The sequence below is a fragment of the Rhamphochromis longiceps genome, linkage group LG4, assembly GCF_057381845.1.
Source record: "Rhamphochromis longiceps isolate RC_006_pf linkage group LG4, R_longiceps_female_GT1.1, whole genome shotgun sequence".
Classification (NCBI taxonomy): domain Eukaryota; kingdom Metazoa; phylum Chordata; class Actinopteri; order Cichliformes; family Cichlidae; genus Rhamphochromis; species Rhamphochromis longiceps.
The window spans coordinates 25,320,259-25,336,621 of NC_140560.1; the positions used below are offsets into that span (position 1 = coordinate 25,320,259).

The following is a 16,363-nucleotide window of genomic DNA, read 5'->3' on the forward strand; positions in this document are numbered from 1 at the left end:
AGCATTACTGAATGCACAACATATCAAACTAGTAAGCAGCTATAGCAGCACCACCAGACCATATCAGCTTTCAACTAAGAACAGGAAACTGAGGGAAGTCATTAAAACTAGACAATAGCAAATTGGAAAAAACGCTGCCTGGTCAGATGAGTCTTGATTTGTGCTTTGTACCAATTTCTTTAATCAGAATTAGAATCAAAATACTTTATTAATCCCCAAGGAAATGATATTTAAACACCACAGCCTACCTGAGTATTGTTGCTCACCATGTCCATCCCTCTTTTTTGCCACACCGTACCCATCTTCTGATGTGCTCCCAGCAGGATAACAGATCAAAAATCATGTTTCACTCTTATAAAAGCACCTCCACAGTCATGAGATCTTAAAACAACAGAGCACCTGGGATGTGGTGAAATGGGAGCTTCATATCATATATATGCGAGCTGGTGTACCTAACAAAGTGGCTGGTTTGTGTTGTATTATATAGCATAGCATACAACTAGTGCATTCCTAAGATTTGAAGGCTGGGCAGTGCCTCTCACTTGTCTCCTCTTCAGGGGTCTGCTATTTTCCCTTACAATGCACCAAATCAGACTCCACAGTTTGGTGTCTGTGCTGGGGGCCTTTCACTTAACAGCTTGAGGCTGTATATCAAAGAGAGGTCTTTGTTTGGGCACATAAAACATTTTTCTTCCCCTTGTAATTACAGGGGACCCCTGAATGTGATCGATTGTGGTGGCTCAATATCTTTACTCCATGTGAAATGAAAAATAAATAAATAAATAAACACGGTCGTAGCTGCATAATGCCCTTCTTTTCCATCGCAACGGTCGTTTTTAATAGTATGTTATTTTATATTCTTTTTTCTTTGTTTAATGTGTTGACACTTAACAACAGCTGGCAAACCATGGAGGAACATTTACTAATAAAAACACTCTCCTCCAGTCTTGCACGTGTCACAAAAATGGCTTGATACATTTTAAATCTTCCACAGCTGGTTAATTGGACCTTTTTTCACTGTGCGGTTCTCGAATTTGCTTCGTTTCAAGGGCACTCCAGCAGTATGACAATACCCAGTGAGTAAGACTGTTGCTGTGCTTGACTCGTGATGTATTCGCTTTTCTGTAACATTAGAGTGGGTGGAAGATTCATTATAATGATAGACTACAGAAAGAAAGCAATGACTAGAGGCACAACACACTAGTTTCATACAGCATGGGAAATCGATGGATGAAACAGTTTAATTTATGTCTCACAGCTCCTGTCCCCTGTGTGCAACATGGTCTCCTATCTTTCTTTGAATTACTCTTTCTTTAAAATACAGAACTGTTATGGTTGGATTACATTATGTCTGAGTTCCATCCATCCTTTTGCTTCCACTTATCCTTTTCAGGGTCACGGGGGGCGCTGGAGCCTATCCCAGCTCTCATAGGGTGAGAGGCGGGGTACACCCTGGACAGGTTGCCAGTCTGTTGCAGGGCTAACACACAGGGACAGACAACCATTTGTGTTCGCATTTACTCCTATGGGCAACTGCACTCCCCACTAACTGCATGTCCTCCGGTGGGAGGAAGCCGGAGTACCTGGAGGGAACCCAAGCAAACACTGGGAGAACATGCAAACTCCACACAGAAAGACCCTGACCTGATGGTGGAATTGAACTCAGGACCTTCTTGTCACGGGTTGCTCTGAGGATCCACTCGCAGGACTCCGGAGTTGTGTTTTAACAGAGACGGTTTATTCACAAAATCTTCACCGAGTGTATTTACAGACAGTGCGAGGACAGTGCTATATACAAGATGTGAGAGGCGGGGTTCCAGGGCTCCAGGGAAAACAAGGGAATCACACACGCGCTCACGCCAACCTCTCTCCGCTAGTGACCAGTCACCTCTTACACACTCCACACGGGGAAACACGGGGACGGGTCCGGGGAATCTAGAACAGAGAGACAAATGTTAACTTTCTGAGACGGAAGAGTGGGAAACTAGGGCTCGACGTGTACTGACTAGGGTCTCACAACAATCCAGCGTTGAACAGCTGATCTCCTCCTTCTGATATACCAGCTGGTCTGATGAGGTCCAGGTGTGCATGATCCGGGAGGGCGTGGACCGAGGGCGTGAACCCGCCATGAGTTCCGCCCCGGCAAAACAGGGAAGGGGGAGAGAGATGCTGATCAGTGCCTTGCCGATCCCGCAGGCCGTGACACTTCTTGCTCCTTGCTGTGCAGCAACAGTGCTAACCACCGTGCCTGAGTTATCGTGCTATATTTGGGAAATATGTACTATATTATGGAAACTTCACTGTTCACAGCAACAGTAAATAAGGTGTCTTAGTAAGGTGCTGGGCTATCACCTGCTCCCCGATCTGTCTGTGTTTTGTTGACTAACACCTCAGTAGAAAACCTTCCATAGGTGTCAATTTAGGCTGAGATTTGGTGACTGTTTGTGAGGGTTGTAGCACATGATTCACATAATTTCATAAACCTCAAATCATTCAGTGATCTCTCGTGCCCTATAGACAGGTATTGTTAGACAAACCACTCTTATCTGTATAGAAGAGCCTCATTGTGAAATAAAGCTGATTATTCAGAACAATTTTGTGCAGATAGGCAGTGACCCTTACTTCTAATTGGATATGTGGACTGAAACCATCCCAGTAAAATACTTCCTGCATAAATAAGCCCCTGGATCCCCTGAGTAGTGGGTTCAGATGTTTATAATTTCTAAATAGTTGGAACTACGTCATATTAGCCAGAAACGTTTGCCAAACTGTGCAGGCATAAACAAAAACACAAGCCTGATTAAACTTGGAAACATGGCCAGAACAGAACTTCAATGACAAGACAAATGTTTACAAAGACACGGCAAATCAATCTCACACAAGGACTTCTTGAATGGGATCAATTTACTGATTGATAATATATTTGAAAGTTTTAGAAAACAGCCTCGCTTTTGATCAAAGAAAGCGTTTCTGTTAGAAAAAAAATGGATTCTTAAAACTCAATGCCTAAAGGTTGTCTAAGACAAAATTATTGCACTCTGTCTAGGACAAGGCCGCAACCTGAAGAGTAATGGATTCGCACCAGCTTTGGCGTTCTTCTGCCAGTGCGGATTGAATTATTATGTTCCATAAAAGTTTAATGGAATTTCAGCAGCCCTAATATATAAAAGAGGGTTGCAAGACTGAGCCACTGTGCTTTGGTCCCCCTTTTATAGCTTTCTGCTCTCTGTATCATCTGAAACTGGTCCAGTAGCTGCTAAACAAACAGCTGAGTGGACACGTTTCATGGTTTGGGTTTTGATTGACTCGCCGACGCACATGAGATCATGTTGCAAATCACATTTAGGCAAACGCAAGCACACATTTTAATGCTTAAGCATCTATCTCTGTCATGAGCACCCTTAGCGAAGCCTTCTGCCCTCCTTTACCCATTAGAGTGCTGAGCTGTATAATTTTGAAGTGTGTTTAATGCAGGTCCATATCCTGGGGTTGAAAATTCCACTTACAAAACTATTAGCCAAAATTGCATTTTATGTTATGGCCATCACTTTTTTTCCTTGTGCCACAGTTTATGAAAGCAACCAGTGGAAGACCCTTATTATCAGGTACCCTATAGTTATGTTGAAGGTAGGCTGCTAAAAGCTGAGGATGTGCAGTATAATGAATAGCCTTTAGAGTTTTCTTTCAGATAGTTCAGGTTGTTTTATGCATTCGATTTTTTACTGTAAACACATTTTCTCTTTGAACAAAAATGAAGCTTTTTAACCTGTATGGTTTATATTTCTTTGCAATGTATCAATACTGGGAACGTGTCTATAAAAAAATTAGCAGAGCAGCAGAAGGTCCTTAAGGTCCTCACCAGGATCAATATCTGTTTCAGGAGCACCAGAGCCCTGCAAAACAAGCTTCAGCAGGGCACTGGTGTGAATGTCTCTGACCGGTCAATCAAAAACTGACTTCACGAGGTTGGCCTGAGTGCCTGACATCACCTTGTGGGCCCTATACGCTGCCCAGTATCCCGGAGTCTATTTGGGCTTGCAGCAGAGGTTACCAGAATTTGCAGGTCCATCACTGGTACCCTATTCTTTTCACAGATGAGAGCAGGTTCATCCTGAGCACATGTGACAGACGTGAATGGGTCCGAAGAAGCTGTGGAGAACATTGTGATCTTCTCCATGATACGTAACTTCAATAAGGAAGATCTGTAGTCACACATCTGTCTGTTTCCCAGGTGTTGGCGGCTAATCTAAGCTTTACATCCCTTCCACTTTCCCACGTTTCGAGCTGATTGTGACATCACTGGTCTAGTCCAATCAGCTTTCTGGTGGCCTCCTTCGGGCCAATCAGCCTTCATGCCGTGTACTTTAAATCTCACTGTGCATCTGTAATTCTTCCTTGCAGATGCCTTGATGAAACCAATCTTCTCCACATCACCCCCTCTCCCGTCACTCAGGCTCAATTCAAGTCTCCATCTTTATCTCCACCAGCATCTAGACTCTGTTGGTGGGAATGTCACAACTCCCATTCTGCTGTGACGGGCTCTGGGACTTTAACCGCAAACTGAATTCTGTAAACCATGTTCAATTCCTTCTAACAATCTCTTCTTATTGAACTGCCTGTAGCATTGTTCAGTGTGACCAGTTTGGTGGTGGATCAGTGATGGTCTGGCGAGGCACCTTGACCTCTATTAGGTACCAGAATGAAATCCTTAAACGTATTATCAGGCCCTGCGTTGGTGCAGTGGGTCCTTAGTTCTTCCTGGCCTCATGCGGCAGTTCCTTAAGGATGAAGGAATTGATACCCTTGACCGGCCTCCACGCTCACCTGAACTAAATCCAATATAACAACTTTGGACATTATGCTTCAGTCCATCCGACGCTGCCAGGTGGTACCTCAAACAGTGCAGGAGCTCAGTGATGCCCTGGTCCAGATTTTGGAGGAGACCACCCCTCTCCCAGGGCACCATCCGTTGTCTCATTAGGACTCATTGTCCGGCACATGGGGGCCACACAAACTACTGAGTACCATTTTGAGTTGCGAGCTTGGTGCATCTATTTATTCTACTTTTTTTTTTTGGGATGTCTTTGCATTTAGCCCTGTGTAGGTTGAGAATAATCATTTTACATCAAAGTCAGTGGTATCCTTTTGTTGCTAACACAGTACTCGTGGCTCCAGATGATACATATCAGTATTGATATCCAGAATGATTTTTTTTTGTCTAGTGAGATCTGATGTGTTTGCATAATCGTCCTTTATTTCTTTTTTGAGCAGTGTATTATTTCTGCTGTTCCAGCAATTATCAAAGTAAATGTTAGTAAAGTACTAACTATCCTGAGTCTGTGTTATATAATCATAACCAATTACACAGAGATTTGACTCTGCAAGGATGCTTTGCATATGAATGAATGCATCTTTTATGGACAGCAGCGTTGCAGCATATTGTTCAGGCATCTCTGAATTCCTCTGAGGCCATCTCTATATCCAGTAGTTTTTTTTCCCCTCTCCCCACACTCTTCCTTTTCTGTCTGGGGGCTTCATTTATATTCACAGACTCTACCAAAAGAAACCAGATGCCCACATTCTAGTAACTTCAAGACAAAAAAAAAAAAAAAAAAAAAAAAAAAAAAGACGTAAAATGCTTGAGAAGATTTTGAACTTTTTTGGAGAGTGTGTCCTCAGCAAAGATGGACAGCATTAATTATATTTAAACTATAGTGGTGAACGATTTGGCATATATAGATGTTTATTGTGCTTTTTTTGAAGGTACACTAACAGGAAAGTCAAGATTTTAAAGCTCACCTATAATCATGTCGCCTTTATGCCACCTGACATGCCAACAATAGTTTTGATTACACTGTATTTCCTTCCTTTGAAATAACCCATTGCAAAAGAGTCTAACAAAGCAGAGTCCAGCAAGCAGTCTTGCTGGTTCTGGTTGAGCATGAGCACTCTTTAGAAACAGGCCACATTTCATTCAGGATGGAAGTTTTTTTCCAAGATCAGCTTGGCTCCACCAACTCCTGACAGATGACATACTCAGGCTGAGGGGTGCCCTTCATCCCTGCTCCAGATGAAGCCATAAGGAGCCTCTACTGTGTTACTTACAGTTTTCTTTGGCCCTACTGGTGTTCAGTTGTGATTTACTCCGCACAAGAAAGTGATCAAATTTCCTCACAACAACAGTTGTGGCTTTAAATAATCAAACTGTCACAAATCGTCACACATTTGTGAAATTTTATTCAAATCACAGGTAATATTCTCCTTTTTAATTCTGTTTGCAAGTTATATGAAACATCAATCTGGCTTTTCTGCCACAGCTGCTCAGTTATGAAAACATAAGGTCTGTTATGAATGCTTTTAAAAAAAAAAAAGAAAAAAAAAAAAAAAAAAAAAAAAAGAGGAAGACGACGACATCATAAAGTCTTACAGCAAATGCTTAATGTTGTGTTTTTCACAGTGTTCACTTTATTTGAATTACAGAGAAAAGTCTTTCCAGAACAGACAGAATCTCACAATATTGAGTCATTGGCGACAGTAAAGCAGGCAGCGACACATGCACATATTCTTTACTGCTGAAAATAACTTGCAGTTGCCCCAGGAGTGCATTTATCTTTAACCTCATTTCCATGATTAATGTAAGGACTGGTGGGTTAGCTACAGAAGTGTTTCACACAGACGCACAAACTAACATTTAGATGTTGCTGTAGTCAAACTCTCAGCACCAAATGACTTGACGTCTGCATCATTTCTTTGGAGGTTTTAAAAAGCTGTGCAATGCAAATTTCCCCTGGCATTTGGAGAAACGGTGTAGCAGTAATTCTTTTATAAAGTATTAGAAAGGATAGAAACTACAGTCTGATACCGTCTAGTCTCCCGGGTGGCTTTTTAATGCCTGGTGGTTTACTTTTGCAGAATCAGCAGCGTTTCCACTTGAATGAAGTACTTAACATTACTGATGCACACATGCTTAAATACACTAAACCATATTCGAGTCCTCTCAAGTCTTATCGAGCATGCATCAAACCAATTAAACCATAAAATATAACTGGTCCTTTGCTTAAAGCTTTAACTTACCAAATTATACAGCACCGAGCCTGAAACATGTGAACACATTTAAAAAAAATAAATAAGAAAATAAAACTGCCAATCTTTACAGTAACTACTCGGAAGAGTAAGCTTAGTTTTCATGTCTGGGTTTGATTTACTCTACAACATCACGGTCTACAAGGACAGTATGTCACAGCTAGCCTCTGAAAACAATGATGAAGCAGATGTTCAAGAGCTTCTGTATCTACAGTTGCAGTTTTGTAAAGCCAGCTTGCAGAATGGTTTATCTTCTTGGCCCCTGGCCTGTGTGACCAACTGTTTTAGTCAAATAAATAAAATCAAGTCGATAAAAATTGAAGATTTCTGTAGTTTCACTCAGAAACCAGAATGTGCGACTCTACAACATGGCAATGGCTACACCAGAGTCATAATGTCCCTTCATTTGTGTTATTCTGGCAGCCAGCATGAGCAGCAGGCCTGTTGCCACCTCCAGGCTGTAGGAGAGCCAGGCTGTGGCTAATGACCAGCCAAACGACACGTTCACATAGACGAGATTCTCTGGGGGCACAGTTCGCTGGAACTCCTCCATGGCCTGATTGGAGTATTTGATGTAGACGCTAACCCCAGACAAGGTGAAAAGACCTGATGAAGCACAGACAGACAGCTCATCAACTCAAAGGCCTTATTAGACTTTAACACATTCCCTTTTTAGCTGCAACAGAGAAACAGATCTATCAGTGGGAAAGAAAATTACAAAGCGCTTGAGCACTATGATCACCTTTATGCATCACACTTAATCGGCTTTTACAGTTAGGTCATTACAGTAATGACACATTGATGAGCAAATAATACTTCCCCCAACGCATGCTTTGCTCAGTAGACTGTTTAAGATAATATAGACATAAACGCGCTCACGTGTACCAATTTAAAGCGCCGGCCAATTCAAATCAGTCTCAGGAAACGTGCCCACAAAGGCGGCTCCAAATTTAGTCTGGCCTTAAGTGTGCTTCTAATATTTTTTGATTTCTTGTGTTCCCAAACGGACAGATGAAATGTCCCACATAACAATTGCCACAGAGGCGAGCCGACAAGAATAACATCATTAAACGTCAACCTCAAAACATTGAGCCATTAAATAAGCAATTCAGGTCGACCTTTAGTCAGACTCATAGGGAGGAAAAACCAGTCTGAGCAGTCGTCAATTGCAATTAAATCTAGTTAATTACCGATGATTTAAATGCAGAAGAAAAAACCCCAAAACAAATAAAGAGTCACAGCTGTGGTCTTCCTTTGCATGTACTGTGGTTAATTTGCACATCAGCAAAAAGAAAGTGTGTGCATTTCCCAAGTACAGTACATTATCTGTGCAACACTTTATGTGAGACTCATGCTGTTACACCGCTGATGCCACGCTAGGAATTTAGTAAACATCTGTTGAGCTTACTTGACAAAGCAATACTAATTAAAATACCACCATGTGAATGAAGTGAATGTATTTTTTTTTTTTTTTTTTTTTTAAACCTTGAGCTGAACAGCTAAAGAAGGACATTATTACATATTTCCCGAGATAGAAATGTCAGCTTTGCTATAGCTCATATTTATAGCAGGTTGCCCCCCGCCGAAAAATCCAAAGAGATTCATCAGTGCTGCAGTATGTGGTGCGAGTGGGATTACGAAGACCTTCACCAAAATATCAAACTTAAAATACGTAGTTACTGCGAATGCACCGCATAAGGGGAGAAAGCACAATAACACAGACATCCATTATGCCCGCTTTCTTTTCTTTTATATGATCAGTGGTTTTGAAAGTGGCAGAGCTTAGTGCTTGCGGGTCTCCTGGAGTACACACGTGGACAGGACATTCGATAGAAAGCATTAAATTATCTCTGTTTCTATGTGACACTGGAGGTTGAGCATGTCAGCAGAGATGGCACACTGTATAATAAGTCCTATGTCTGTCACAGATTTGCGCATTTACCCTCAATTTCAACCAAATAGAGATTCAATCTCATTCCACTTGAGTTCAGACCTAATCAAATGGATTCTTTGATGGATATTTATGGCAGCTGCTCAACAGCTGAACCCTTCACTAGAGGGGGAAAAAAACCCCAAAAAAACAAAAAAAAAAAAACCCAAAAAACCCCATTTGTGTTACAGTATTGATGACAAAAGCAGGCCCTTCCACTGCCATTTAAAGGAGGAGGGGAAAAAAAAAAAAAAAAAAGCAGAGCACGTGTGATTTGTGCGTGATTATGACACATTTGCACTTACATTTTTAGGAGAGCGTTTCTGATTTGACTCTTAATAAGAGCAACTTTCTGCGTAATAGAATTTATCGCAACCAATTCCTGCAAAAAAGGACAGATGGAAAATGACATCAGAAAGTGCCCACTGGTAATTCCAGGAGGAAGTCTGACTGCATCTTTCAATCAATGACAAGCTCTTCAGTAAATTTGAGCCACTTCATTGTGATCAACAATCAGCCTCCATGCTGCAATCAATTACGTCAGTCTCCATGCTGAGAATGTTTGGTGGTATGGTTTCTAAAATTATGTTCATGCTCACCAGGAACCAGCTTGCAATTCTGATTAATTTAATGCAAATGTGACAGGGAAACACTGAAGCTGTTTTCACACATCACCCCCCCCCCCCCACCTTTACAAACTGTGTTAGGAGAATCAAGTCGGTACGCCGCCCAAAGTTATAATTAATGCTCTTGCAACTGGGAGTTGTAGAGATGTGCTGTCTGGATAGAGCGGACAAGAAACAGGACTCACTAGCTATCAATCCACCAAACAATTACTCGTACTATTCTCGGGTGGGTTCAATTCGACATGCCAGACTTCACTGTCAGGGATGTCGAGTTAAAGAGCATTTAGCACCCGATTAAGTTGGGTTGGACATACTAGTTTTATTCCCACCAAACACTTCAACATGGTAGAGCTCAGTGAATATGTTCTTTTAGCACGTGGCGCCTCAAATGATGCCGTCATATCACCTCTCACTGTGCCATTATGTCTGCATCTGAATGGAGATAGTCACGCTGTTTATCGTTTATTCACAAAATCTAAGGAACAGACCGAAAGGAGAGAGAAGTGCTGCTCACAGCAGTCCAAAAGTGCTCTGTGCCTCGGATCCTTATTTTCACCATTAAATCCCCATCTTCACCACTCTAATAACAGTCTGTGTGAAAAGATCATTACCTAACTCAACTCAATTAAGCTGAATGGGATTTTTAATGTCCGCACAGAGATATTTAATACGTTGCTGCCGATTCGTCTTCTTCAAGATAAAATATTTACATAACTATAATCACCGTTTTCTCATTGGCCATCGGCCAGCTCAAGCACACAGTTTATGTCTATAAAGGCTGAAATTAGATACTACTGGAGCCTCTACTCACAACCAAATCCGATGTGAGAGAGAACAGCTGAAAACGTGCTTCTCAGGGTCTCTTAGATGCACGCGCAACGTACCTGTAAGACCACGATGTGTCGCCCACGTGCGTTTCGACGTTTGGTGTGCGTCTTGCACGCCGACATAAACAAGCAAGAGCACACGGTGTGAATCCGGGCTCAGAAAAAGAAAACAAAGGGAATTCTGTGGGGACTTACTGCAGAGGAGAAAGTAGGATGCTGACGCAGCCAGCAACTTTGGACTGGAGGCCAATGAGCTGACAAGTCCAAAGATCCAGCCAAACACCAGGAGGACGAGGCTGAGAGGCAACAAAATGACCACTACTTTGTGCAAGCCTGCAAACACACACATTTGAAAAAAATATAAATATATATTTTTTTTTTAAATCAGCGATTTTCCAATTGACTCCCATCATCCAGGGTCCTGCTGATTTTTTGTTCCCATTGTCAGTACTGAAATCAACTAGCAGAGACTCCATTGAGTTCTTCTCCCACAGTGGACAGTTTATTACTGCATTTTATTTGTCAACGTTGCAAGCAGGAAGTGTTCCTGAAAACCCTAACAAAACTGATTTTATCTAGTAAGCGCAGTTACAAAAGCACACTTGGAGGGAAAAAACCCCCAATCTCGTCATGTTAATTTGCAGGATGTGATTAATTGCATAGCATATCTTGCAAATGCAGATGTTTTGGGCTTCCAATCAGACCTCTAATCCTTACTGCCAAGAACATACTCCCGTGTGGCTACCATTACCATTTTAAAATGCATCACTTGATCAAGGAACCCACTCACCGACAAGGTGCCTTTCTGCCTCTGTCAGGTTGGACATATTTGCTGTGAAAAAGGGGGTGACTGAACTCCAGTTTGCTCCTGAAAATGTCAAATGAAAAGGTTACACATGACAGGACCAGTGGCAGAGCCCTGGGGACTTTGCAAAATTGCTCTTAGATGTGAAAAAATGTGGTATTAAGTGTGGGAATAGTAGACAATATTAGAAAATAAATAATAGTTTCCCTTTTTGCTAGGGAATCTCCAGGTGAGCACTGCCTGATTAGTTTCATGTTGGATCATTACTTGGCATTTATTGCATGAACTGTGGGTGCCGCCCGAAACAAATAGAACACATTTGGGACCTCAAGCTGGAAGCACAATATATTGCAGCTGTGCCAAAACCATCCTTCACAAGCTCTCCTTGGTCTCCTGTGTGTTCTCCTGCAGGTGGCTGCAGAAACTGGTATGTGTGGGGTAAAAGTTGCTACTGTTAAAAGCCATTTTCCTACCCAAACTCTATTCCACAATTAGAACATTTCAGGCTTCATTTCACTGCATGAGAATTGAATTTCTGTGGATTCAAGGTAATGTTGCAAGAATTTGAGTAGTCCGTCATTTAGAATATCCCCATGCTTCTCATTTCCAATATAAAGGCACTGGGATATCAGCTTCTCCGTGCATCAAGTTCACCTAAGATTAGACCAATGAGGATTAAATGAGGGACTGCTGTTGATCCATCAGAAACTAAAGACAATGTTAAACCTCTGCAGCACTGCATGTAACCAACTAGAGTGAAATCAAGGGATTTATTAGTGTGCCAATTTGAAATCTGCACAAATCAGAATGAACTTTTATAATTTTTTGAGGAGGCTTCTCAAAATTACCTCTGTGAGACGCAGGTCAAAAGTTATGCGAATATGATGGCTGATTTTTAACAAGTCGCACAGCTGTAAAGACCCCAATAACAGCTCATTAAAGATGAAGTTAAACTGACATACCTTCAATAATTCTCCACAGTCCAGAATGGGAACTCAGGTCATCTGAACCTGTGTAGTTGGGTTTGTTCACATCAATTATGTACCAATAATCAGTCCCAATCGCTACGGCGAGGAAGCAAAAACTGAGCAAACCTGTAAGCCCAGCCGATAGAACCACCGGTCCGTACTTCATCGTGCAGCCCATATAAAGCACAGTTTCTCGTCAACGGGAAGATTTTTCCTTTCTTTATTGTTGTAAAATGGGATCTTCAACGACACGCCAATATTTCAGATGCGTAAAAGCGCTCCAGCTAAATCCTTCTCCGCAAAGTGCCAGCTCCCCATCCACAAATATAGTTCTAGAGCAAAATAAACAAATTAATAAAAGAAATCCGGCTCGGCAATGTCAAACAAAAAATGCAAAGCGAGACAAATTAGACGAAAAAATATTTTTTGTCAGTGCCATCGCATAACAGGTAGGGATCCCGGGCGTGTGCATGGTGGCTGTAAGTGCTCCACGATCAATTTAAATTGTCAAAATGCGGGAATATAACAACGCACTTCCGGTGACGATCTCCAAAATAAAACTACATCCGTGGAACGTCGATCGGTAACATTTTGCAATTATATTTTGATTAATATAGATACATGTAATATAATAAAGACAGGACAAAAATATTAATAGAAATTAACGATTTAATAAACAAATAAAGGCTGTTTGAATAGCTGGAGCAACAATAGATGTGTCGAAAAAAAACCACGTGACACACACGTGAGTTTAAGTAGGAAAAAAGGTCTAGAAGGTAGGTGATTAAGCTTTTTTTCAGTGAGACAAAGAAAATGAATTAATGTAACGTCTTCACAACTTAATGACATGATACAAATTAAGCACAGCTGTAAAACAAAATTATGTAAACATGCTATTCACCACTTCAAAGTTTGAATTCACTGCAGCTAGAGGGTTTGGACAAGCATTTCACCCCATTCGTCCTTGTAAAACTGCTCTGGAGCTGTCAGCTTGCACTGGGGATGGTGAATAAAAGGCAATTTTCAAGTCCTGCCACTGTTCTTAATTGGAGTGAGGTTTGGACTCCGACTTGGCCACTGCAGGATGTTTTGAGGCAATTCCCGTGTAGTAGTGATGGCCAAATGAAGCTTTCCGAAGCACTGAAGCTTGTATTGAAAAACGGTTCATTACTCGAAGCTTTTCAACACAGTCCTCTCCGGTGACATCTGGTGGTGAAAATTTTGAAGAGCAGCTTGAATCTGCAAAATAAAACGGACTGCTCAATCATCGCTGCTCACTCAAGAGTGGAGTTCTCTCTGATATTGGGCCACCGTTCCGTTGCTTTGAACATGTAATTGGTTTTGTTTTCTCGATTGGGGGGCTGAAAAAAATGTAATGCGTATCTGCGTAATACATTTTGATCAATAAACTTTCCCTATTTAAACATGCACTATGGTGTGGCCTTTCTTTGCTCATAACTCCTTGATGTTGGTAAATACAATAAGTGAGCAATATATATAATATACATATGATAATGCACAGCACATTATGGAGTATGCCCCTGCTGTGAAGTCCTGCCTCCATCTACTTGTCGTTTAATCACTGGACAGCTGGACAGGTTCATACAAAATATTAGATGAGGCCAATTGTCCTATACATATTTTTGACCTAGGGGTGGGATTGATTGTGAACTGGAAAGGGAAAATGCTTAGGAAGCTGAGTACGGCTGCATCGTCACTGATTTGTAGAATCATTTTTGATTCGATACAGGATCCGATTCAATTTGATTGGAATCTGGAAAGTTTTGCCTCAGTCAGAAATATTACAATTCTGATCATTTAACAGTATATATCCATAATTTCGTATCTATTAAAAGAAAGCTGACACATGTGAGACTTAATTAGAGATGTAAACAGAGAGTTATGAAACCTGCAGCTGCAGAAGCCAGCGGGAAAAAAAGAGGCAAACACAGCGCGGACCCGCCGACACATCAAAATCTGACTCTGACGCGTCGGGTCCGCGCTCTGTGTTCACGTTTGTATGCAGAATCCGTAAACCTGCTCGCAGTTACTGTTTTAGCTGCATGGTGTTTGACGACATGTTGTGAGGTTTAACCTGAGATGCTGGCGTTTCAGGCATAATAACGTTAATTTACAAATCGACACGGGATTTTAATGAATCAATATCACTTTATTCAATTTAGCATGGATTGTAATCAGAAAGGCGATAATCAAAACCCACCCCTAATCAAGAACTTGCAAAGTAAAAACATGATCAATGTAAGGTAGCCCTTTTGTTATTTACATTTAAAAAGAGGATTAGTGTTACTGTGCGCTGGCTGAGTCTGTTTCTTTTCTTAGAAATAGTTTCTCCTGCCCTGGAGAAAATCCACTTGCATGGAACAGAAGAGGCTGTGGAGTGCAGGAACTACACTGCAAGCTGGTAGATATGCAGGTATTCCTGGGTCCTGCAGACTATCACCTAAAAACAATAAACAAAATGATTTTCTAAACTGTAGCAATGTAATGTACGTATAGTGTCAAATACATTTTTGTAGTCTTCATTAGCTTTAATTCACATGGAAGTGTTCCTAAAGTCATATGCTGTAATGATATTTACATTATGAAAACATGATTTTGGACATTTCAAGTTTTTCACTTCGGCAGATAAAATGAATTGAGCAAAATCAACTCAAAATATTCCCACACGCCAGAATGTCCTCTCTTCCTCGCTGGCTCCATATCTGTCAGTGGAATGATCACCTCTTCGCTCTCTGTCACCATCAACACACTCCACGAATCCCGTGGATGATTCACTTCCTTATATCCGTTTGAATCAGGTACCGAAGCAGTTACGTGCGTAATGAAGCTTCGGACGTCACTGGTCACGTGACTTTTGCCAAACGAAGCAAGCCTCGACACAGTGCTTCTGAACCAGTGTGTTGTTTTTTTCGACACACGCTCCGGAGCGTCAGCTTCAAGCGGGCCATCACTACCGTGTAGCTTTATTGCTTTATGTTGGGCTATCTCACCGGGAAATTCTCTTGTTGTCTGCTGGATTTCCCCCGTTTTCCACCAGAAAACAAAAGAAAATCAGACTTCTTTGCTCTTGCTTTTCGTGCTCATTGCACACCCACGGCTGCAGTCTCATGTCATCCAAATAGTGGTGTAACATATACACTTTCTAATGACCCGGTCGAGTGTAATTGCACACTTCAGGGTAATAGTGTTTCATGGTTAATAAGTGATCCAAGCAAACTGCTTCTTTAAAAAAAAAAAAAATCTACTCTCTAATTAAGAAGACTGAAATGTGAAGTCTGTTCTTATGGCTTAAGGGAGGCTGTGGACGGCATTTTTTTTTAAAAGGCACTTTTCTAACAAGGACTTTCATCCTATTAATTCTAAGATTATTAGTCACATTGAATACTCCCTTGTCTTTAGTTAGAACAGCTAAGGAAAGGTAGAAGTACTCATATGGCATGTTTTTCTCAATTTTGGAAATTGGTTTAAAATCTTTAGTTTTTGCATTTACACCCAGGCAGTTAAGGGAAAGATAGATTTGTGTGGGCTGGGAAATAAATCTTAATCAGTGCAGTTTTCAAAGACATCGAACCTTGTCCGGCCTCTTTGTAGTTTAACTGGTTTTCAGCTGTGTCTCCTTGAATGCACCAACTCCAACACGTAGGGGAGTCAGAAGGGTACATCTCAATAAAAAAACACTATGCAGTGAAACAGAATTAATTTTAGTTATGCGTTTAGCCCAGAGCACACAGACAAATTTCTGCGTGAGCCACAAATAAAAATCAATGTCAGCGTCTTTATTAAAAAACTAATACATCAATTGTGTTTAAGGCAGCTGAGCTCTCTGCGACACGCCAAATCTATCTTTAATAGATTTTTCACTCATCACGATTATTATTGAGTGGGTGGACTTTAATTAGAGAAATATTGTCATTTCTGTTATAGGATGGGTTTTTGTTGGAGAACACTCCTAATGAGCTAATTTGTCTTAAATATAAATATATTTTTTAAAAGTGAAATTCCATTTAATTGACATTCCAACTAGTTTGTGTTTAACCTGATTTATTGACTTTTGTTCCCTTCTTCTTTTAACTATTGTTTTTATTTGCTGCACCACTTTTTTG

The 16,363-nt window shown here is 41.1% G+C and overlaps 1 protein-coding gene across 2 annotated transcripts; it reads right to left on the reverse strand.

Annotated features, from left to right (window-relative positions):
* Positions 1 to 6,269: 6,269 nt before the first annotated feature.
* On the reverse strand, positions 6,270 to 12,721 carry LOC146671705 (transmembrane protein 235). Of its 2 annotated transcripts, XM_085405213.1 has the most exons (5): positions 12,366 to 12,721; positions 12,234 to 12,281; positions 11,257 to 11,334; positions 10,662 to 10,799; positions 6,270 to 7,689 (listed from the first exon to the last, which is right to left on the reverse strand). In XM_085405213.1, the coding sequence occupies exons 1-5, from the start codon at positions 12,415 to 12,417 to the stop codon at positions 7,445 to 7,447; spliced, it is 561 nt and encodes a 186-aa protein (XP_085261339.1). In that variant the 5' UTR covers positions 12,418 to 12,721; the 3' UTR covers positions 6,270 to 7,444. The 2 variants fall into 2 exon arrangements, with proteins under 2 accessions (XP_085261339.1, XP_085261338.1); XM_085405212.1 differs by having other exon boundaries at positions 12,234 to 12,721.
* Between the last annotated feature and the right edge of the window lie 3,642 nt (positions 12,722 to 16,363).

Coding starts and splice junctions, on each gene's coding strand:
- LOC146671705 (XM_085405212.1), bottom strand. CDS start 12,417: ATGGGCTGCACGATGAAGTACGGACCGGTGGTTCTATCGGCTGGGCTT. Junction 11,335..12,233: donor ACTGTGGAGAATTATTGAAG/GTATGTCAGTTT, acceptor TGACATTTTCAG/GAGCAAACTGGAGTTCAGTC. Junction 10,800..11,256: donor GGCAGAAAGGCACCTTGTCG/GTGAGTGGGTTC, acceptor GTGTGTTTGCAG/GCTTGCACAAAGTAGTGGTC.